The sequence below is a fragment of the Rhincodon typus genome, chromosome 9 (genome assembly GCF_021869965.1).
Source record: "Rhincodon typus isolate 14 chromosome 9, sRhiTyp1.1, whole genome shotgun sequence".
NCBI classification, from domain to species: Eukaryota; Metazoa; Chordata; class Chondrichthyes; order Orectolobiformes; family Rhincodontidae; genus Rhincodon; species Rhincodon typus.
In genome coordinates this window covers 58831971-58857213 of record NC_063340.1, presented here as the reverse complement: position 1 = coordinate 58857213, position 25243 = coordinate 58831971, and the positions used below count along the sequence as shown (strand labels likewise).

The following is a 25243-nucleotide window of genomic DNA, read 5'->3' as shown; positions in this document are numbered from 1 at the left end:
CTTAGTAATTTCAGAATAATACTATGCTTGACTATTAAAGAGAAAATAAATGTTACTTTTTAAATAAAAGATATTACTAGTATGCATCTTATGTTAGTATGTCATCTTTTTAATTCTGGGAGCTGTTTTTAAATCCATTGTATTGCTATTAACAGTTCTACATGAAGTCAACAATGCAGTTTTAGTGTCCTAGTGTTGTAGGTAGTGTCCTAGGGCCAACCATTTTCAGCTGTTTCCCTCCATCATAAGGTCAGAAGTGGTGATGTTTGCTGATGACTGCACAATGTTTTTCACCATTTGCAACTCTTCGGATACTGAAGCAATCCATGTTCAAATGCAACAAGATCTGAACAATATCCAAGCTTGGATTGACAAGTAGCAAGTAACATTTGCACCACACAATGCTAGGTAATCTAACCATCGCCCCATTTAATGGTGTTACCATCACTGAACCTCCCATTATCAACGTTCTGGGGGTTATCATTAGCCAGAAGTTCAACTGGACTCGCAATATAAATACATAGGCTACAAGAGTAGATCAGAGGCAAGTAAGTCACCTCCCGTCTCCCCAAAGGCACAAGTCAGGATTGTGATGGAATTTGCCTGGAGGATGCAGCTCCAACAACACTCGAGAAGCTTGATATCATCCGGGGAATCACAGCACTTGATTGGCACCACATCCATAAGCATCCACTCTCTCTACTGGTGACATTCAGTAGCAGCAGTGTGTACTATCTTTAAGATGCACTGTAGAAATTCATCAAAGATCTTTAGACAGCACCTTGCAAATCCATGACCACTTCCATCTTGAAGGACAAGGGCACCAGATACATGAAAACATCACCACCTGCTAGTTCCCCTCTAAGCCACTCGCCACCTGACTTGGAAATATTTCACTGTTCCTTCACTTTCACTGGGTCAAAATCCTGGAATTCCGCCCCCCTAAAAGCATAGTGGGTCAAGCTAGAGCACATGGACTGCAGCAGTTAAAGAAGGCAGCTCAATACCACCTTCCCAAGGGCAACTAGGAGCTGGTAATAAATGCTGGCCAGCTAGCAACGCCCATATCCCATGATGAGTAAAAAAAACAGCATAGGTAAAGGACCAGAGCAAACCTGTGATTTGAAAATCAAGAATAATTGGGACAATACTGGTTATCTGACTCAATAAGATATTATGGCCACATCCAAAATGTCCACATCGTTATCCATGAATGTGAATTTAGATTATGCATTTAGTCCCTTTTAGTTTGTGTTCCAATTTAAAAATGATTGTGTACCTTTAGTTTTAAACCAGATTAAAAGGTTAGATTATTACACAACTATTCATGAAAGTTACTAACAAAAAAATACAAATATTAGATAAAATATGGATATAACAATTAGAAGTAGATATGGATAAGAAGAAGATCTATCTGTTATTGTTGTAGACCTGTTACTTCCTTGAAGATTTCTCTTTCCAACGTCAATGGTTCGAAAACTTGAATTTGGAAATCAACAGCTATGATGGGATCTATAGTTCAATAGCTAGAGGTTGTTCACACAGATGAGCTTAGTAGGAAAAGCAGGCTTTAAGGGAGAAAGAAGACTTTCTGATCCTCACAACTTCCATGGATACAATACTTGAAAATTGCCTGGACTCTTTTCAGCAGCATTATTGTTGATTTATGAAAACTTGTTTCTTGGAAATCTCTTTGGTTGAACTTCTCACTCTGATGGTGTTCTGTTCATATTCTCCGTGGTGTTCTTTTGTTGTTGGAGCCCCCTGCAAAACTTAACATGACTACAGTATTAACTTTGATGAAGCACCTTTCCACAATGTAGAGTCAAATATGTTGGAATTCCCTGTGGGGGTCCTCCAGTTTCCTGTTTGTCTCAGAAGCTTTAAATTCTCACACCTTTAAGGACCCATTTAATTGTCCAAAGGTTAATAAAGTTCTAAATATCTTCCTTTGTGATTAGTGTTGAGGTAACATACTAGTTCTTCTGCTTTTTGGCTGACAGTGAAGTGACAAAGACTGTCATGAGACTTCTGGAAGCCATCCTGTAAGTTGTTTTTAAAAGGTCAGATTAGCCTTCTTTATGAAACATGACATGCTCATGAGAAAGGCCATCATAAATAAAAATTCCACTTTATTCTTCTTAAGTTTGGGGTGACATATATGTTGTTGGACCAGGAAAAGATATATATGATAATATAACCTGTAAATGCCTGATGATTTATGACTTTTGACAAAAAACACTTTAGTAATGTTGAACACTGTCAAACTTCACCTTGGTTAGTACAGAATTGGAGAAAAATTAAAACAAATTACTGAAAGGAAGGGTTATGGCCAACAATCAGATTCTCCAAGATTCAAGTTGATGATATTTCTCAAACAGATTATTTTCATATAACAAATTTATTTTCTTCATGACTGTTGATAGTTAGTTCAGAATTTAAACAAAAACCAAAATAAAATGGAGAGATTGTTATTCCAGCTATTGCTATAATTAATGTCCATCCATTTCAAATTGTTTTGATGGCATTCTTTGTGCTTCCTGTTGACCCTTGTTCCTTATTCATTTCATCACCTCTGCTATCTTTTAGGCATACCTTTTCATTTCTTCTATGTATTGTATACTCTGTTACTGAGATTAGTATGCTTACAAAGTGTTGTGGCTAGTGGAAGCTTGCTAAGTGTTTGATATTGGTAGCAATACATTGATTATAAAAAGAGTATTTTCTTACCTCTGATGCCTCTTTTAAACTGTATTGCTTTTCCAGACACATATGTCAAGTTAACACTGCTGAATTCAATGGGTCAGGAGATGTCCAAATGTAAGACGTCCATTCGTCGAGGCCAACCAAATCCTGTGTACAAAGAAACATTCATTTTTCAGGTAGCACTGTTTCAACTCTCTGATGTGACACTCATACTGTCTGTGTATAACAAACGGAGCATGAAACGCAAGGAAATGATTGGTTGGATTTCACTTGGCCTCAACAGCTCAGGAGAGGAAGAGCTAAATCATTGGACTGAAATGAAGGAATCAAAAGGACAGCAAGTTTGTCGGTGGCATTCATTATTAGAATCCTAGTGAATATGCTGTATACTGCAGTGGGCTTTGGCTCAGGGTTCAAAACAATATCTTTCAGACTCTTTCTTAACCAAACTAAGGGTTGCAGAATATGACAATTGCCTCATTATTGGCTCAGTTCATGATAATGCTGGAAAGTACGGAAAATGTGAGGGAACACAATTTCCTGTATAATGTGTATCATTTACTGTCAGTGCAACACATAAGGTGAAGCATAACAGTTTTTAGATAATTAGAGAAAAATTATACTGTTTGAAAAGCTGAAACAATACGCTCTATAATATGTAAGTCATTAGTTGAAGAAATGCAGAAAGATAGTAGTCATATCACCAAATTTTTATGAGGTGTTGGAATGGAGGCTACATATTAGTCAAAAACTATAATATAAAAAATTATTTTGGTGAGGTACGAGTTTATCAATTTTACTTCTAAAAGTGTGTGGCAGTGAATTTCCAAAGTAAGAAATTCTGCTCTTCACACTTTATTTTTTGAGCCACCACTGTTAGAATCTGTTTTTATTTGTTGAAGTGAGTTGCTCTTTGATTTCCTGCAGCTGCCTGTGTTAGGAAGCTATTGCATTCAAATTATTACAGCAAACTCCATTATCACAAAAAGCAAGCACAGTAACAATGTCAAATGCTCCATGTAAGCTAACTGGCCACAATTATTAATTATAGTGAAATTAGATTTCTCTATCATTTATTTGATGAATTTAAGCAATGCAAAGTAATAACTCACCAGAATAATTAGGTATACGGAGGTGCCTTTAGTACTCACTGGATTGAAAACTGAAAAATTCTTAGATGTGCCCTATGGCTAGTGGCTTGATCAGCTTCTTAACTCCTGTACATGGATTCCATATAATAGCATTATATTTGGTCACCATAGCATGGAAATTTCAATTTGAGTGCAGGACATGGTGCATTCCTGATGGGGAGCATGAGTGTTAATTTCTCCAATATCTTTGATCAGTTTGGCAGTTGCATAAACAGTGTGCACCTGCTGTATTAATGATATACAGCCTCCTTATGATTTATGTGTACTTATTAATGTCAACTTTTCCCACAGTATCTATTGAGTACTGACCTATAGCTACACCATTCTGAACTGGGAGTAGCATAGACTGCCATTGTGTGACATTGGAGGAAACTAACTTTCCCATCACCAGCATTGTTAATTCTATGAGCACAAAGCAATTCATAACACCATATTTCAATGTACATAATTTTAGGTGTGGGGGGTGGGTTTGAACTCAGATTTAGTTCAGATATTTCAGAGAAATTATCAATTAGATACCATTTTTAAGTATAGGAATAGTAGAAGAATATCAAATAATATTAGTTTTACTCAGCACAGCTGAATTTATTCATTAATAAGCTGCATTGAAATATAATTCTGATTTTTTATACAGGGTTAATATAATTATCATATCTTGCAACCAACATATTTCAATATTTCATAATTTGGTAAGATAAGCAATTACTATCTGACAGCTGTTTTTTTAAAGCACATTGGATGGAGCAACAAATTAACTGCTTAAGATCTAAATAAATAAGTTTTTTTTTAGTAAACTGCACCAAAATGGAGAGAAATATTAAATCAGCACCCACGTTTAGAGATCTGGCCAGTTATTCACTTATATTGATAGCAACACTGGGAAGGTAGCTGCTAGGTATGTGCAAATTATCAGGAGAAAATATCCTCTATTAGTCCTTTCTAGACTAGGGACAACTGCAAAATTACATTGTCAGACAGTGTTAGAAACTATTTCTATTATGGACTTACAGAGTACATTAATAATTCTAGAACACAGAACTGCACTTGGCATTTTGGACTTTTTTAAAATATTAAATTTCCACACAGTGTACAAGCTTTTAGATTCGGCATTCAAAAAAAAACACAAATAATTTAACTGTTTGATCATTTTAGCTGAAAGCAAATCCAGGCACTTTCAGACTGTTGGTCAGTCAATCTAAACCCAACTGGGTAAAACTGGTGAGATATTGAAATCTGTATCATGCCACTTCGTTTTTCATTTTATCAAATGCCTGATAATCTCTGCAACTATTCATTAATTTACCACATTGGGTAAATATTTAACTTTTTGTTGGCACAACATATATCCATCTTATGACATCTAATCTCAGCTGAATTAAATCCCAGTATGGACCCAACTAAAAGCCAGGTGCTCATACCGAAGAAGGTATAATGACATCTTAGTTGACATCTATAGTAGCATTGATGCTCATAGAGCACCACGGATAGAAAAAAGTGAAAAAATTGACTCACTGTCCTCTCAAGCAGCTAATAGTGAAGAACATTAAGGCAAAAATTAAAATATAGTTCGTGAAAAATTGTAAGATGACCATGTTCACATTGTTTAGTCTTTTATTACTCAGAATTGCTCCTTCAACAGAAAAAAATAAATATAAGGGTAATTATTCCAATTTGGATCAGCAATAATAATCAAATCTATTTATGTGGTTAAAATCTTTGGAAACTAATTTATTTTGGGTATTTTTATAATTAACTTTTTAAATACACATAAATTACAAGTTACATTCAGTATCAATTAATAGCATAAATAAATTATGTGATAATGACTATCGATAATTGAAATAGAGCCAGCCAATACAAATTTGTTACTAGCATAATTTGATCATTCTTTCTCACTTATATTAAACAACTTGTAATTCTATGTTATGTATCTGAGGTCCATGAACTACACAGTAAAAAATGTCTAGACATTCTAATGTAGCACCTCATTGGAATGTAACGCAAATGAAGTTAGGAAAAATATGTTGCAATGTTGTCAAATTGAAGTTAACAGCCTCAAACTGAAAAATCTTGTGAATAGTCTATACACTGGTTTTCAATCAATTTGCAATGACAATGTCAGATCTGGCCTAGGCCTCTGCTTTTTTTTTAATCTAACTGCCCTCTTCCACAAATTGCTTTCTTTTCAGCAGTCGAGCAATTTTTGGAGTAGCTGGCTGTATCAAATGCAGTTCCTAATTATGCATCATCCTCCGACACTTCCGCCATCTGCAATCCGACCCCACCACCAAAGACATTTTTCCCTCCCCACCCTTATCTGCTTTTCAGAGGGACCACTCTCTCCGTGACTCCCTTGTCGGCTCCACACTCCCCTACAGCCCCACCACACCTGGCACTTTTCCCTGCAACTGCAGGAAGTGCTACACCTGCCCCTACACCTCCCCCATCACAGGCCACAAGAAGACTTTCCACATCAAGCAGATGTTCACCTGCACATCTGCTAATGTGGTATACTGCATCCGCTGTTCCTGTTGTGGCCTCCTCTGCATCGGGGAAACCAAGTGGAGGCTTGGGGACCGCTTTGCAGAACACCTACACTCGGTTCGCACTAAACAACTGCACCTCCCAGTCGTGAACCATTTCAACTCCCCCTCCCATTCCCCAGACGACATGTCCATCCTGGGCCTCCTGCAGTGCCACAACGATGCCACCCGAAGGTTGCAGGAACAGCAACTCATATTCCACTTGGGAACCCTGCAGCCCAATGGTATCAATGTGGACTTCACAAGCTTCAAAATCTTCCCTCCCCCTACCGCATCCCAAAACCAGCCCAGCTCGTCCCTGCCTCCCTAACCTGTCCTTCCTCCCACCTATCCCCTCCTCCCACCTCAAGCCCCACCCCCATCTCCTACCTACCAACCTCATCCCGCCCCCTTGACCAGTCCGTCCTCCCTGGACTGACCTATCTCCTCTCTAACTCTCCACCTACACTCACCTTTACTGGCTCCATCCCCGCCTCTTTGACCTGTCTGTCTCCTCTCCACCTATCTTCTCCTTTATCTATCTTCTATCTGCCTCCCCCTCTCTCCCTATTTATTTCAGAATCTCCTTCCCCTCCCCCATTTCTGAAGAAGAGTCTGGGCCCGAAACGTCAGCCTTCCTGCTCCTCTGATGCTGCTTGGCCTGCTGTGTTCATCCAGCTCTACATCTTGTTATCTCAGATTCTCCAGCATCTGTAGTTCCTACTATCTCTGATCCTATTTATGCCCCTTTTACAGGACAGGTTAATTAGTTTGCAAAATAAATGGTAAACCTGTCTGTGTTGAACTACAGTTAGCAGTCGGTAGTATGTATACAGATGCAAGAGGAAAGACAACAATATCAGCATGTTAAGCAAGCACTCAAGAAATAAACAAGGTTGTCCATTTCTATGACAACACTGATACTGTGATTCCAATATGACATGACAAGATATGAGAAATGATGTTTTCATCCTAGAAGCCAGCAGACCGTGGGTTAAAAAGTTTGTCAGGTCGCAGCCTAAGACCTAATTTCAAGGACGATAATTAATCACAGCATTAGGAAGTTATTGTGGGAGGTTGCTAGTGGTGAAAATAAAATAGTCTAGAAAAAATGCTTACTAATGGAAATAAACTATGGGAAATTCCATCAAAAAGTCGAGTAAGAAAAAAGTTGAATCGAAAAAAATAGCAAATGCAAATAAAAAATACTAACAGAGAATAAGTTTAAGTAACTGTTAAGGAATAAACAAGGATAAATGAACAATTAAGATTTTTAAAAGTACAAATGATAAGAGAAACAAAACCAGAAGTAAGAAAGATAAAGGCAGAGGTTATAGAGGTAAAGATGTAGATGAAAGAAATAAAGTGAACCATAATGCAGATGTATGGAATTAAAACTGCAGAAAGAGTATCCCTCCTTCCAATACATTCCATACACCACCAGCAACGAACTGAATATGAAAGAAAATAAAGCATTTGAAATTCTTGGGGTTGGAGAGCAGAAAGTAAAAATTGCACTGAAGTAGCACCAGGACTTTCAATCTAGAATCATGTTGGGCAGAATTTTATGTCCTCCTCCAAGACAAGGTTGGAGGCAGGGGTAGCATTTTATTGGATGGAAGAGCACCAGATTGCAGCCCTGACTTGCTTCCCACCGCTACCTTAATTAAGTCCAGTGAATACCAATTTACGGTGTCATCTTGCTGCAATTGGTATTCATCTAGCAGTGGGCGGGGGAAGTCACCATGCAGAGAGCTTGAGAAACAAACCCTGGTATGTTCTTATGTTGGCTCCTGGTGGGGGTTGGGGCAGTTGACATTGTCTCATTGTCAGGCACATGGTTCCTGATTGAGGAACCAAACATTGGAGGAAGAGAGAAGGTCCACTGAAAGCTACTGTCAAACCTTTCTTCCCACAACTGCCAGCCCAAGCCTGTGATCCATTCCCTGCAACTGCATCCCACCCTCAACCCATGTGGGCTGGACCCCTTACTGATCGTAGGCTTTGGTAGCTGCATTGCAGGCAGCAGCCACCACCTCACAGTGCTATAATAGAGTTATACGGCACAGAAACAGACCCTTTAGTCCAACTTGTCCATGCCAACCAGGTTTCCTAGACTGAGCTAATCCCATTTGTCAGCACGTGGCCCATATCTCTCTAAACCTTTCCTGTTCATGTACTTGTCCAAATGTCTTTTAAATATGGTAATTGTACCTGCCTTTATCACTTCCTCTGGCAGCTCTTTCTATATATCCACCACCTTCTGATCACCCTTTCTGGTTAGCACTGCAGCCTCACAGCACCAGGGATCTGGATTCAATTCCAGCCTCGGGTGACTGACAGTCTGGAGTTCGTACATTCTCCCCATGTCTGCTTGGGTTTCCTCTGGGTGCTCTGGTTTCCTCCCACAGTGCAAAGATGTGCAACTTAGGTGGATTGGCCATGTTAAATTGTCCAGGGATGTGAGTGTGTCTGGGTGGGTTGGAGAGTCAGTGTGGACTTGTTGGGCTGAATGACCTGTTTCCAACTGTAGGGATTCTATATATATATATATATATATATATAAAGTTGCCCCTAGGGTCACTTTTAACTTTTTTCCTTCTCATCTTAAACCCATACTCTCTAGTTTTGGACTCCCCCACTTTGGGGAAAAGACCTTGGCTAGTCACCTTATTTGTACCCCTTATGATTTTATAAACCTCTTTAAGGTCACCCCTCAGCATCCTAAGCTGCAGGGAGAAAAAGTCCCAGCCTACGCTTACAACACAAACTTTCCAGTTTCAGTAACATCCTTGCAAATCATGTCACCAATGAGGAGCTGCCGATCTCTGATTGGCTGCTAGCCTTCAGGTGAGGTGTGGGGAATTTCTACCCTAGTGTCTTTGGTCCCAGGGAGGGTCATCCTTGGCTGCTTACGTGCCTGACTGGAAAGTAATACAACAGACCTTCCCCAAAAGAGTTCGCTGAGCACTCTTGCCAGCTCTCTGCTTGGTGAACAAGACCCAATCGCCTGGATTAAATTCTGCCCATCTGTCTGGGTTCTATCTCACTTATACTGCTTCTTTAAATTCACCTGGGAGGAGGGATGCCAAGTCTGGCTTACTGTAGTCCTGGAGATTTGATTCAGTAATTTTTGACACGTGATACGATCAGGTAAAACGTAATCACATGCTATTTGAACATGTGATATTTCTCATAGTCCACAGTAAGTGATCAGAATAATAGACCAAATCTAATTCAATTCACGTAAGTTTCATTGACAGCCACACCTCTGACCTGAATTGCAGCGTCAGGAAGGTGAGAAGAAGCACCAGAGCTGGCTGGCTCCTATAATAAAACATATTGCATATATAATACCAACATAGGCCATTTAGGCTAATAGATATATTTCTATGTTGTAAGTTCTAATCATTAATGCTTCAGTAGAAGCTGTGGATGGCTGTCACATAATTATTGTTAAGTGAACCTCAATATGAACAGGTGAGATCATTTTCAGCAATTATTATTTAATTTTGTGAAAACATCACTTTGCACGTATATAGCATTATTAGAAAACATTCCAAAAAACATAATAGAAATATGAAGAAAATAAATGTTAAGCCAATTGAGAAGTATGACCAAACTATGATCAAAGGGATAGATTTTGAGAAGTGTCATAAAGGGGAAAAGAGCAATTAGAAAAGAAAAGGCTAGTAAAGGAAGAATAGATGATAAACAGAAGAGCATTCAGGGGTATTGCAATGCTTAAGGATTCACTAATAAAATGGGATAAAGCCACATTGAGATTTCATCTCCCGCTGTTTGTCCTGTTCTTTTCACTCTCTCTCCTTACACTCCCAAACCCTTCCTCCAGTCAGGCTCTCAGGACTCAGAACTTTCAGGCAATTTTCATTGACTCGATCCATTATCCTCATAACTAGTGAATTCTAACAAAGAGACAGCAGGACACAGATAACTGAGGTTTTTTTTTGTAAGTCATAACAGCGAGGTTACCCTGAATGCATGCATCACTGATATAACAGTTTATACCAAGTTGCCATCAACTATGTTTCAGAGACCAATTGTCCATTCCAGTAAACTCCCACCAAAAACAGGAGGGTTGGGAACTCTATTTGGACAGAAATTAGTCTTACTAAACCCCAAACAGTTTCCTTGGGAATTTTGCCCATTAAGTCCATTGTAGTCTAGAAATAAGAATTTCTTTTTCTTTATTCATTCACGGGGCGAGGGCAAACTGACTAGGCAGCATTTATTGCCCATCACCAATTGCCCAGAGGGCAATTAAGAGTCAACCAAATTGTTGGGGGTCTGGAGTCACCTGTAGGCCAGACCAGGTAAAGATGGCAGTTTCCTCCTCTAAAGGACATTAGTGAGCCAGATGGGTTTTTGCGACAATTGGCAATGGATTCATGGTTATCATTAGATTCTTAATTCCAGATATTTTAGTGAATTTGAATTCCACCATCTGCTGTAGCGGGATTCAAACCCAAGGCCCCAGAACATTATCTGGGTCAACGTTCCAGCGATAATACCACTAGGCCATCGCCTCCCCAATGCAGAGAGAATGCAAAAGAGAGAACAGAAAAAGAGAATGAAAAGAGATTGGAACAGGAGTAATGATTTCATAATTATTTCTATCCATACTTTCCTTTTCTGAAGAAAGATATGCTAGCGTTGGAGAGAGTCTAAAAAAGTTTCACTACATTGATTCCAGGTATGGAGGGATTTTATTTGAGGAGAGTTTGAGTAGGTTGGGCTTGTACTCATTGAAGTTTAGAAGAATGAGGTAACCTTATTAAAACATACCAGATTCTCAAGGAACTGGACTGGATCGTGCAGAGAGGCTGTTTCCCAGTGTTGGAGAGTCTAGGACCAGAGGGCATAATCTCAAAGTAAGGAGTCACCCATTTACAACAGATATTAGATGAATTTCTTTTCTCATAGGGTAGTGATCCTGTGGAATTCTTTACCACAGAGAGCTGTCAAGGCTGCATTGCTAAGTATATTCAAGGCTGTGATAGATAAATCTTTAATCAGTAAGGAGATCAAGAGTTATGGGCATAAAATAGGACAGTGGACTTGATGATTATAAAACCATAATACCGTAAGTCAGAACAGGAGTAGGTCATTCAGTCCCTCGAGTCTGCTATACCGTTCACTTTCCCAACTTTTCCCATAATCCTTGATTCCTCTACTGATCAAGAATCTATCTATCTCAACCCTATATATATGCAAGGCCTCTATTACCATAGTTCTCTGTGGCAAGAAGTTCCAAAGACTCTCAACCCTGAGAGAGAAGAAATTCCACTTCATCTCAGTCTTAAATTGGTCTCCCCTTATTCTGAGACTATGTCTGCTGGTCCTAGACTCTCCCATGGGGGAAACATCCTCTCAGCATTTACCCTGTAAAGCCCATAAGAATTCTAATGAGATCGCCTTTCATTCTTCTAAGCTCCAATGAGTAAAGTCCCAGCCTGTTTAGCCTTTCCTGATAAAACCCTCCTTCCATCTGGAGATCATCCTCGTGAACCTTCTCTGAACTGCCTCCAATGAAATGATAGCTTTCCTTAAATAAGGGCACCAAACTGCTCACAGTACCCCAGATGTGATCTCAAAAGCACTTTTTACAGTTGCAGTAAGACTTCACAACTCTTATCCTCCAATCCCCTTGAAATAAGACCCAATATTCCATGAGCTTTCCTGATTACCTGCTTCATCTGTGTGCTTGCTTTTCTATGTTTCATGCACAAGTACCCCCAAGTCCCTTTGTGTTGCAGCTTTCTGCAGTTTTTCTCCAATTAAATAACACTATTCTTTAGTTCTTCCTTCCAAAATGAACAACTTCACATTTTCGCACATTATAGTCTATTTTCCAAATTTTTGCCCACTGATTTAACTTATCAATATCTCTCTGAAACCGTTTGTATCCCTCTCACAACTTGCCTTTCCACTTATTTTTGTGCTGTTTGCAAATTTGGCTACAGTATTTTCAGTTTCTCCCTCCAAGTCATGATTATCAGATCAGTCATGATCTCAGACTTGATGAGCCAAATGGATTGCTTCTGCTCCTACATTTTGTAGTCTTATGGGTCTCTGCAGCACTTATACAAGTTAAGAACAGGCACTATTCTTGCTGAAACCTTTATAAAGGACCCTAACCTTTACTGCGTATGAAATTGTTCCTGTTGCTTTTACTCAACAATTTAATCTGAAATTCTTTCCTTAAATCTTCTTGACCATCTCTGCCACCTTTAAAATCTATATATATAGACATGCCTTTGCTTATTTCACAAACCTTTCCTGATTCCTCCTTGGTCTTTGGCCACTGAAGCAATATGGTATTTCATTATGTGAGTGGTGTTTCAGAAGGATAAATTCCTGTTGACTGAGATGAGAAGGTGGAATAGAGAACAGAAAACAAGGATAAAAATTGAGTTTAACAGAAGTAACTATTTCAGAATTACTTTAAACATAATTTTACATTCATAAATATATTTAATAACTTTAATAAAGCCATTGTAGATACTTGAGTGGTATTATCATATTGATATGTAATATTAAATTATTTTTAAGCCTGACAGAAATGAATTTTAAAAATGGCCAGCTGATTGAATACAGAAGTCTCTGCAAGTGCATGTTAGGAAATGTTAGGAAATGAAAGATGGGAAAATATTTAAGAAAAAAACAGAAGCAAAAAGAGGAGGAGGGGAAAGTTAATAAAATAAAAGGGAAGCAAACATTTTACAAAAGTAATTTGGAAAACGTGAAAGCAAATAAAGACATGATAATAGGATAAGAAGCTGGTTATCCCAAAAACAAGGAGTAAGACACTACAGTAAGGTAAAAATGTAAACATGAGTTTTTCTAGCAATGTACTACATTTCTGTGTTATGAATAATGAAACAAATAAGAGAAACTGAAACATAGAGCTTAATTTTACAGTCCCTGCCCATGAAATTGAAGACAGAGGGAGCTTGTAAAATAAAGTGAGTAATATTCCATCACCTTTTCCCCCATCTCAAACCTGTCATCCATGTAATAATGGGTGGGGAATGTGTCAGGAAGCCTGCCAGCACCTACGCCTATCGAGGTACTTACCTAGCCAATTAATGGTTATTTAAGACTTTCATTCAACCTCTGCCACTATTCTATGTGTGGCAAGGGAAGGTGGAGGCAAGATGGGTAGACCAACAGTTTTCACCGAAGAGGCAAAAAGGGGGCTTACTTCCTCTAGGGGTTCCCCTATGCTCATCAGAAACCACCTACCCAAAGATCACACTGCACCTTTAACCATCCTCATGACATCCCTAACACATTCCGCCCAAAAACCCATCAGCCCCATTGCTGAGATCTCAGCCAGGTCAACCAAAATACAGGACTTTCCTTTGATCCCAGGCTCCATGACTGTACTTCCTCAAGAACTCGCTGTAGTCCCAACAGCGACCTCTGCTCAATTGTGTTGCTGCTGGAACTTTAGGTGCTGCTGGGACTTTAGGTGAGCCAGAAGCTCTGTAGGTCAAGCTTCCTTCTAGATGGGATGGTTTTCCAGTGTAAATTTGGGCAAACCAAATTCTGAGTTGACAAGCTCAAGGCAAGCTTTTCCGCTGGGGAGGGAACAGGAAATATATTTCCAGGAAAAAAACCTAACCAATGCATACCCAAGGAAATGGGAAAAAAGGAAACAAACAAAGGGATAGAAGAGAGAAGAGAAATAAATGAAAGTTTTAGAAAACTTCCACCATATATAGGGAAGCCAAGTGAAAACAAGCAAAAAGAGCCTTTACGTTTCAATGGACAGCCCATGTCTGGGATGTGTTCCAAAACCAGTTCATATTGATGGAATGAACCTTCTGCCTACCTGGAGCTATAAATATCCCACAAAAAAATCAGTTTGGGTAGTTTGAATCCAGTACCATTTGAGAAAGGGGCCCCTGTACAAAACTGCCATGGTTTTCACTGAATTAGCAATCTCATGTTAGGTCACAGGACAGGCTGTAACAAATGTTGTTAGCAAATCTAGCACGATCTTTGGAGAGAGAAACAGTTGCAATCTCAGGTCAGTGACCAGATCATTAACCTGGAACATTGGGCAAAATTATACACTCCTAGGGTCTGGATTGGCGAGCAGGCAGGGGTTTAAAATTGGACTTAATGCTAAAGGTTCATTTCCTAGCACCTATCCACCTATCCCTCCCAACCGCAATTTTATGATTGGCTGTGGCCGATTAATGTTTGCAAGGGCTTCTTTCCACCCCACTACAATTCTTACCCATGGGTCAGAAGGATGCTGCAATGAGTAAGAAGTGCTGCAGCTATCACTGCTCAGACTGCTTGCAGGTAAAAATGGGGTGGGAGGGAGACATCTCTATTATGGGCCCCATATACCATTGCAATGACTGCCCTGAGTTTCCTCTCCCTTATTCTCTGCCTGTTCATCCTTGACTTCAATCTCTTGAAAGGTTCTCTGTGCCAGCTGTCTGATTGTCTGGCAACTCTTGTCAGCAGAATTTTAGATTTCCAACATCTGCAATATTTTGATTTTGCTACATGTCACATTTTTGTGTAAGCAATGAAATGATTCAATGACACATCAGGGATAGTGCATTTCTCATATTGAAGCGTATCGCTAAGAGATTAATGAGAACTTTAGTGTGCACTTATTATTCTGTTATTGTGAGTATTTGATACTGATAGTGAGTATCAAAACAGGCAGTTTTAATTCTCAGTTTTAATATCCCTCATGTTGGTCAGCAAGAATGTTCACAAAGTCCACAAGAACAGGGGAAAGAAAAGAAATAGATTGGAAAAGACCAGCAAAAGAAGTTGCATATAACCCGAAATACACAAGTCAAACTATAAGAATAATAATGAAACTGAAGCCAAAAACAGAAAGGAAGGGTAAGAGCAAAAAAAATTCAAGGGAGACAAGAATGTTACGGAAAGAACTAAAAGATACCAAGGTGCTAACTGTCTTTCCAGCTGGAGTACAATGTACTGTATAGTTGTTAATGTATGACTATGTATCATTGTGCCTTCTCATTCAAATACGAGCCTTTCTATAATGTGTATATTGCTAACTTTGATATTCATGTTCAAGGACAATAACATCTTTAACATCCACAAAACATTTATGCCCTCAACATATTTACATCAGATTGGTCCTCTTATCAGTTAGAATCGTTTGGTTGCATTGAATAAGATGACATAAGACATTATTTAATAAAATGTCAAATAATTAAGCTAAATACTACTGGCAACATACAAAAATAGGGTTAGGGTTAGGGATTGAGATTAATTTTAATATTTTGATGTCAAGTTTACTTGTAGTGCCTTTATGCAAACAGCCTGAAAGGGTCTGGATGAATGATGCATTTTAAGTTTAAAAACAACACTAGACTTGTAACAATCATGTTGAAGTAGGAATTTATCCATAGCCATCATTAACATATAATGAAATATTAATTGTACCATTGTTGCAAATTCTGATCTTATTTGATAATTCCAAATCCATTATCCAATGTTCAAATATAAATGCTGATATAGAAAGTATAATTAAACAATTTATAACCTCTAGATTAATTTGCTTATTACACAGAAGGCAATCAGAACTGAAATTATAATGCATTAACGAGAAATTCTTAATAGGGAGTAGTTGAGCACAGGGAAAATGTTACCCCTACCAACACAGGCTGACACTTAGAGGGTGGGCAGTTAAAACCAAGCAGATTAATTACCCACTCAAAAGACCCCTCTTATGCCACATGCAATTTGAACTTGCAAGGATCGATCGACACCTGACATGCCTGCCTTAAGCAGGAAGAGACTGCATGTACTTAATAGGACACCAATTTGATTATAACCTTGACTTTCGATAGGAAGCCATTATGGTTTCTCTGCTAAATGAAAGGAGCTTGGCAACTGTCAGGATGGACAAAAGACCTTCCAAGGAAAATGAAAAGTTTTCCTGTGTCTGGCCAGGAGGAGAGGACCTCACAAAGATAGCTGCAGCCTTCCCACCCTTTTCACCCTGAAAATCCGTCCCTGAAACCTGCCTGTTTTCCAACAAGCACATGTTTAGTAGCTAAACACTCACCAGCCAACTGCTGCTTTTTGCCCATTATGCGTGGGCAGCTGACTAACAGCATGTAAGTGTGGCCTGGAAAGTAAAATACCCTGAGCCTCAACTTAGTTCAGAGAGTGCACATTGCATTCGCAAAACCCTCTGAGACAGGTTAAAGTTGGCTTTCCAAATTTTATCAACTCACATAAATATTGCCCTAAATTGTAATCAGTTTCCTACTCCCTACTGAGAAGCTGGTTTAATGTAAATAAATGTAAAATAATGACTGTTTTAAAAGAACTTTTGTAAAAATACTTATTTTTAAAGATAATCTTTTTCACATCATATAGAGTACTGTGCAGTAATGTGCTTTTGGCTTTGCTGTTTGTCCTTCAAGCACATGTTTTAAATAGCTCCAATAAGAATGGTTGTATATCATATTTTTATAACTTCACCTCTTTTTAAAACTATTGCTGCACGCCTTCTATGTATGTTATGCTTAATTACCAGTTTGACATCATGAATGCAATAACTAGGTGACATTGTGACTTGTTGTAGTATCAATGTCAGAAGCACATTTCATGGCACAGTGACACACATGAATAAAATATGTATGAATTTTATACTGAAGTACAAAGTCACATTATATGATGTCTGTGTTCTCTCACATTTTAACACCCACAAAACACCGATATTATCGGTGCCTTATTTTTATCATAGTATTAAATAAAACTTTACAAAGGTGTGTGTTAGAAATGTAAATCTAAAGACATATCTATTTGTAATAGTGTCTTTAGCTCTTAAATTTATTTAATATAAATTTATATAGATTTATTGTGAAATCCAGATGTTTCTAATGGCTGCAGTTTAATGGGGAAGGATTTGGCAATCTAAACCACATGCATGTTATGTTCAGTTTACATTGTGAATATTATTTTCAGCTTATTCCTGGTTAAGTTACAGTTTGCTTCTGAAAGATGTGTTAACACTGCTAATGAAGTTTATCTTCCATTATTCCATCCTTTTGATTGGGCTATTTTGACTGAACAGTGATGTGAACACTGTCTTGTGCAGTTGTGAATGTATTAATATAGTAAATTTCACTGTGCTGCAAAAATTGATTGTCCAAAAATGATCCAAATGCCATCAGCAACATAACTGCAGACTTTTTTTTAAAGAGTGCAGTTGTGAATGTGTTATTGTTGTAAATTTCACCGTACTGCAAAAATTGACTGTTCAAATAATGATCAAATACCACAATTGGCTGCATTTGGCAGACAGGATAATTGAATAAAATTATTGCAAACACATTTCTGATGCTGATACTATTACTCCCTCATTGGATGTAGAATCTTTCTGTACAGGCTACCTCTTGTCAATTGGTTCTCTACTAATCTGGTAGGAGGATGTTGTAATTATCAACAGTAAATGTTAGTTGTACTCCTTTATTCTTCAAAAAATAAATTCAACATTACATTAAGGGAATTTAAAACAATAAACAACTTAATTTTACAGAAAATATTGGAAATAATTCTGCAGGTCTGGCAGCATTCTGTGGAGAGAGAAACATAGGCAGAATTTTATCAGCCCTATTGAGATGGTCTGGGAAGCTGGAGGGCTGCTAAGATAGCAGGGGTAAGCAGTGGGAGGGAGCCCAATGTATTCTTGATAGCACAGTATGCCGGCAATGGACATCTTGGATACAATATTCCCTGCTACGTGGCCAATTGTGCTACCTCTCACACCTGCCAGCAATTTTGAAAATGCCGGAAGAAGCCACCACAGAACGGTGACCCCACTAAGTTAACCATGGCAGCACCCAGCGTGTTCTCAGAGTGATTTACCTGCTTTATGATCATTCAAGAGGCAGCTCCTGCACCTATGGTACTGCCAACGAATAGTGCACTACTTGCCATCACCAGGGATAGCCTGTTTTGCCCTGGTGCTGAACTTAAACATGCTTACCTTCTGCTCATTTGCACCTCAACATGGAGGTGTCCTCTCCTTCTTCTTGCAACCTCTGCAGTGGCTACCTATAACAATGGTGCTGCTGATGTGTCTGAGCTGTCAACCTGCTGATTGTGGTAGCTGCTATGGGAAGTGTGCTGTTATCGTCAACTGAATGGTGGTTTCTGACAGTGGCCTCTTAATTGGCTTTTGTCATAAAATGCTGATCCAGGATACTGACCCTGCAAGGTCCTGCCAGCTGCCAACACGAAGTCTGGTTCCCCTTTCCGTCTCAGTGGCTGAACCACTTACTTCATGACAAAATTCAGCTCACAGTTAACAGGGTTGCTTTCACAGGTAAGAGCAGGCAACTTTGCGTGCAGGGAATTAAATGCCTTCAAAGTGATTTTGGGTTGGGATCCTGACATTAGCCTCCCCTCTTCTATATTTCACCTGCAGAGGGTTGAAGCTGAGAAGGGAACCTTTGTGGAGCTGTCAAAAAGGTAAATAGATAATGTAAGTATATTTTTAAAATTGTGGTCTGGCTTAAACAGCCAGCAACCATGTCCCAAGTTTTCTAAAGAATTCCTGAATTCACTACCCTCTGATAGAAAAATTGTTTTTGCACCTCAGTTTTAAGTGAGTGACTCCTAGTTTGAGTCTCCCTGATTAGTGGAAACATCTTCTTAACATCTACCCTGTCAAGCCCCCTCATAATCTTAACAAAAACAGAAATTGTTGGAGAAATTCAGCAGGTTGCACCCTCCATGGAGAGTTAATACTAGCTAATGTTTCAGATCCAGTGACCTTTCTTCAGCTGAAGAAAGGTCACTGCATCTGAAACATTAATTCTGCTTTCTCTCCACCAATGCTGACAGACCTGCTGAGTTTCTTCAGCAAGTTTAGTTCTTTTTACAGATTCCCAGTATGTACAGTTCTTTGTTTTATTTCTCTTCAGAACCTTGTATGAATCAATAAGATCACCTCATTCATCTAAATTCTAATGAATAAAGGCCTAATCTGTTTGGTTGTTATTGATAAAGTCAACACCTTCATTGCAGGCATCAGCCTAGTGAGTCTCATTTGAACAGTCTCTAATGCCAGTATATCCTTTAGGAAAAACAGGGACAAAACTGTACACAGTACTCCAGACGCAACTTCACTAACATCTGTATAGTTGTAACAAGACTTTCCTGCCTTTTAAACTCCAACCTCCTGGCAGTAAAGGCCAAAATTCCATTTCTCTTCTCAAATACTCGCTGCATCTGAATGCTAACTTTCTGTGTTTCATGCACAAGAACACCCAGATCCCTCTGTACTGCACTTTTTTGGAGTCTGCCTCCATTTAAATAATAATCTGTGTTTTGATTCTTCCTACCGATGTGAATAACCTCACATTTTTCTGCATTAAGCTCCATCTGCCAGGTTTTCCACACACACAACCTGCCTATATCCCCTTGCCAATTCCTTTCAATATGCCCTCCCACCTATTTTTATATAATCAGCAAACATTTTGTTCTGCCCCTTTCTCCGATTCATTAATGTAGATAATAAGTAATTGAGGCCTTGCGGCACTCCACAAGTTAGATCTTTCTAACTTGAAGAAGTTCCATTAATCCCAACTCTATGTCTTCTGTGTGTAAACCAAACCTCAATCCTATTTTGGGGAGCTAAGAATTGAAAATTCCACACAATGTTTCAAGTCATGTTTTTCATCAGAATGTCAGAGTTAATTCTGTTTCACTCTCCACTGTTATTTCCACACTGAATGAGTCTTTCCAGCATTTTCTGTTTTTATTTTAGATCTCCGGCTTCCATGCTAATTTTTCAATGGCTAATTTGGATAACTGTTTCATTTGCTCATTTACATCAAATCATCTGCCATTGTGCAAATAACAATGTTATGCTTCCTGAGAGAAAGGATCAAATGCTGACCTGTTCATCCAATTGCCATGATTAATAACAGTAAAATAATAGAACACAATATAACATCATGAAAAGAGTAAATAAAACATAGGTCTTAGGTAGCAGATATTTTTATAATTTTGAAATGCACCATTTGTTGCTCTTGGATATATTGTTTTCTTTGTGTTAATAGGAATGAAAAATAGATGTAACTACTCTACAATTAGACTTTATTTCTATTATTGTAACTCATCTCAGTTTGCTCACTCAGTAAAAAGTAAGGAGACTGATGAAAGAATAAGAAAAATGCTTCTTGAAGTTTTGTTACTGGGTATTATGCCTTGGTAAAAACCATGTTTAAAAAAGTTGCTCCTTTGAGCACAGTGTAGTTAAGTAAAAGGATGTTTAGATTCACATTCAGAACTCGGATTAGTGATATGAAAGGGAAAGATTTGCATGTACCATTTCCAAACATGAATTGTACAGAGGATTTTACAGTCCCACAGAATAGCTTTAGTGGCAATATTATTGCAAGGGTTGGAGAAATTGATTCAGAAGCATAGAGTATGAAAGGCTGAGGCAAATAAGGGGCACTCTAACTGAGGAAAATGCTGATTGAGGCATTATACCTGGTTCACAAAGATTTTCTCAAACACTGAATCATTAATGACTTCATTTAGTATTACTAAAGGTCAATTCTACACTCCACCCTTATGCCATAGAATCATTTTCAAGGGACATAACAAGACTGAACAGGTTGCTAAAATCCAGTTCCATCATGCACTCACGCATTTTAGCAGAAAGCATGAGGTTAAGAGGCAGTGAGCATTTTTCAATGTGGGTAGTTTCCCCAGCCCTTTACCTGAATTCATAACAAATATAAAGAGTATGTAGAAGAACCGTGTTTCCCACTGAAGGGATATTTGGGGTGCTAAAGCAATGCTTCAGGTTTTTTGAACTACAATACTCATAATCTTAGAAAGCCAGAAAATGAAAACAGCATACTGCATGCTACATAATATTGTCATGAACAGAAACTGTGGACTTCATTAAGAAGCAGCAGCAAGCCATTGAAGACTAGAAAGACAACGTAATACTGAAGCACCAGTCTCAGACCAGATTTTACGGACAGGGAGTTGAGTGTATGGAAATGTTTCTTTACTCGGTTCTTTAATTTTAGTGAGGGCTACATTTAGTGCAACTGGTCTTCAGTAAAAGTACCAAGCAAATTGTGAACTGGCAGTCTGTTTTAAACCATTGCTGATAGACATTTTACAAAGACATAGTGAAAAACAAGCTGCTGTTTACTGGGATGTACTTTCATTGAGGACCAATTTCAATCCCTTTTACTTCCACTAGTTATATTTCAAAGACAAGGTTGCTACTTATCTTACTTGATAGTTTTTGCTAAGAACTAAATATGCTTATTTTGTTTTGCCTTTGGACAGCTGAGTCTTTACTGTGCAAAAAAAATGCAGACTGCATTAAATCTACAATGTAACAGAATTTTGTCTTTCAATGCATGTGATGTCTGAGTACATGAGCTGTTTAAGTACATGTGCACTACGTGATCAGCATATTTTTCTCTGCATTTATTGTTTTTAAATCATATACTGCTTTGTGCCATGTTTCTTGGTATTTTATTCTATATACTTCCAAAACTGAGAGAGAAGTAATAGATTTTCCCTGAGACAATTGGCCAGCTGTATGTGATTTGCAGGATCTACTGAATTGCTGCAACTTGTTTGAAATGTATGGGCTTAGTGATTCTGGATATGTATTTACTTGCCATCCCTTATACAGAATGACATAATCACCCAGAAGTACGGCTGACACATGAACCAACTAGCTGCTCCTGTGCTTCTGCACACAACCCACTGCTGCTGGGGTATTGCCCTCACATAGCCTCTGCTTTGTGGTCTTAGTGAACATGCATCCTACGAACCCCTCCCCCCGTTGTTTCTGTGCATTTCCCAAGTGAGCTAAAGCTGGCTGTGATTGCTTAGGGTAAAATATCCATTTCACTTTTCTCTGGTATGATTTACTGATTGTGTATGGAGACAAGTGACTTTTCAATTATGTGTGTGTTTTAACATTCTGTATGTGGCAGGAGACCACACAATGTCCAGATCTGTGATAATTAAGGAAAGTGAGACTGCCTGTAAGGCCCTTTGCCCTTTGCTCACTTGCCTCTCATGATCTTGTAATTCTTCTGTCCCTTCATATTCAGTATTCTTGCTGTTTCCTGAACATTGTAACCACCTAAGTGTTACAGTGTTTGGTAAAGACTATTTGCTGACAGCTGTTGCTGTTCTGACTGTTCAGTGCCATTGAATGCTGCAAACCACTTTATTCCATAGCTCTTCAAAGAGAGCAGAGGGAACATTATGAATGTGAGCAAACTCGTCTATTTGCCTCCAGCATTGTCCTTGTATGAATTGTTAAGCATTTGTGCACAACCATGTTACTGACACGTTGACGCAACATAAGTAGAAAAATCATACAATATATGATTATTACAGTGCACACCTGTTGGTCCACAGCCGTTCCAAACTGCAAAGGGCCAAAAGCTTTCAAGAACCTCCTCTTCTATGAACGTTAAGTAGCTTTTCTGGGAAGTTTAACTACGCAGTTTTTTTGCCTTCCTATTGTGTAAAACTCTTGCCATAATAATGATATGAAGTAAGACATGGCAAATTGACAATTTGAAATTCATTCAGTCTCAATGGGTTTGTTTTGGGTAGGTAAAAATCTGTAACAGGAATCCAACCCTCCTCAAACCTCCCCACTTCCAGTTTTAACAGAGGTAGGCCAAAGTAAGGATGACCAATCTAGTTACAGGAGGCCGGTTGATCATTTAAACATTTTAATGAATGTGCACAGTTTAATTTTAATAGAAAATGTATATTTAATCACATTCAGGGTTCCCTGACATAGGGAACGTGGCAGGTGATAGGAGGCAAGAAAGCTGGATCCACAAGGTAAGTGCCTTTACAGCACTGTCTATAGATCAAGAGAGCAGAACTGTTTCCTCCAGGTCCAAGAAGCTACACAGTAAACCTTTCAAACTATCTTTCTCCCCCTCCGATGATCAGGATCCTGACATTTGGACCCCTTCCACTGATTAGAGATCACCCCCATGATCAGAATCTAAATACAACTTATAGTCACAACTTCCCTCCAGTCCTGCCTCGTCCACTGCGCTCCCAATTAAGCCTACCTACTCTCAGTACATCTCGGTTATAACTTTCAAAAAAAGGTTGTAGGATTACCCACTTGACAAGCACCCAGCCTGTCAATCAGCTGGCTGTTGGCTGGTAACCTGCAAGAAACATTTTTATCCTGATCTCAATAAAAATTTCTGCTCCCACTTCCTCTCTGCATCCCAGTGAGTCAATTCCATATTCACCGCAGCCCATTATATCCATTCCAATGGAGGTTATTTGGAATTTAAAAATACATTGACCCAGATTACATAATGATAATGACTGGCAGCAACTTTTGGAGTCCACATCTGTTATGTAAAACACAGAAATTAGAAGTTGCTCTCAGTGATTGTACACATCTCCATACTATGCGCTGTTGAAGGTCCACCCGATTACAATCAAATAGAAGTAATTGAACTGTTGTAAACCATCCCTTTTATGTCATTAACCTCAATATAAAAACTGTTTGAAAGGTTACACCTTGTTTGAATGAAGTATAACTAGGTTTCTAATGGCATACAATGTTCATATTGAAGAATGACTTTATTGTTCTTGCAAAACAAATTTTATATTTGTGGAATGTCTAATTTCTTAACTCTGATGACAATAATTCATTACTTTTTAAAGACTTATATGATATTGTGCTTCTACCTTAATTCCATGTGTATGCCCCTATAATCAATTTAATTCTCTTTGAAATGTTTAAAAATATGAAAAAAATTAGTGCATTTAACTTCCTTGTTTGCTGTCTATGAGAATGTTTTAATATGATTTGGCTGTTTACCCTGCTTGGTGACATCGGTGTTTCCAGACTGCTGAAGAATCCCTTGATTTGGAATCAGATTCACACTAATGACAGGAAAGCAGGATTCCATGTCATAGAGGTAGTAGGAACTGCAGATGCTGGAGAATCCGAGACAACAAGGTGCAGGGCTGGATGAACACAGCAGGCCAAGCAGCATCATAGGAGCAGAGAGGCTGACGTTTCGGGCCTAGACCCTTCATCAGAAAAGGGGGAGGGGAAGGGGGTTTGGCTGACGTTTTGGGCCTAGACCCTTCATCAGAAAAGGGGGAGGGGAAGGGGGTTTAGGCTGACGTTTCGGGCCTAAACAACTGCACCTCCCAGTCGCGAACCATTTCAACTCCCCCTCCCATTCCTCAGACGACATGTCCATCCTGGGCCTCCTGCAGTGCCACAACGATGCCACCCGAAGGTTGCAGGAACAGCAACTCATATTCCGCTTGGGAACCCTGCAGCCCAATGGTATCAATGTGGATTTCACAAGTTTCAAAATCTCCCCTCCCCCCACCGCATCCCAAAACCAGTCCAACTCGTCCCTGCCTCCCTAACCTGTTCTTCCTCCCACCTATCCCCTCCTCCCACCTCAAGCCGCACCTCCATCTCCTACCAACCAACCTCATCCCGCCCCCTTGACCTGTCCGTCCTCCCTGGACTGACCTATCCCCTTCCTAACTCCCTACCTACACTCACCTTTCCTGGCCCCATCCCCGCCTCTTCGACCTGTTTGTTTCCTCTCCACCTATCCTCTCCTCTATCCCTCTTCTATCCGCCTCCCACTCTCTCCCTATTTATTTCAAAACCCCCTTCCCCTCCCCCTTTTCTGATGAAGGGTCTAGGCCCGAAACGTCAGCCTCTCTGCTCCTATGATGCTGCTTGGCCTGCTGTGTTCATCCAGCCTTGCACCTTGTTGTCTCGGATTCTCCAGCATCTGCAGTTCCTACTAT

At 39.1% G+C, this 25243-nt stretch overlaps 1 protein-coding gene and 1 long non-coding RNA gene across 2 annotated transcripts in view; one reads left to right on the top strand and one right to left on the bottom strand.

The window, feature by feature from the left end:
* syt14a (synaptotagmin XIVa) overlaps positions 1–3080 on the top strand; it is a 197740-nt gene extending 194660 nt beyond the window's left edge. The window contains exon 9 of the mRNA XM_048600781.1: positions 2767–3080. Within this exon, the coding sequence (XP_048456738.1) occupies positions 2767–3080 (314 nt within the window). The remainder of the gene's footprint in view (positions 1–2766) is intronic.
* LOC125483966 overlaps positions 900–25243 on the bottom strand; it is a 49287-nt gene continuing 24943 nt past the window's right edge. Inside the window, exons 2-3 of the long non-coding RNA XR_007262846.1 lie at positions 2731–2853; positions 900–1764 (exon numbers count right to left, since the gene is read on the bottom strand). This is a non-coding gene — a long non-coding RNA (uncharacterized LOC125483966). The remainder of the gene's footprint in view (positions 1765–2730; positions 2854–25243) is intronic.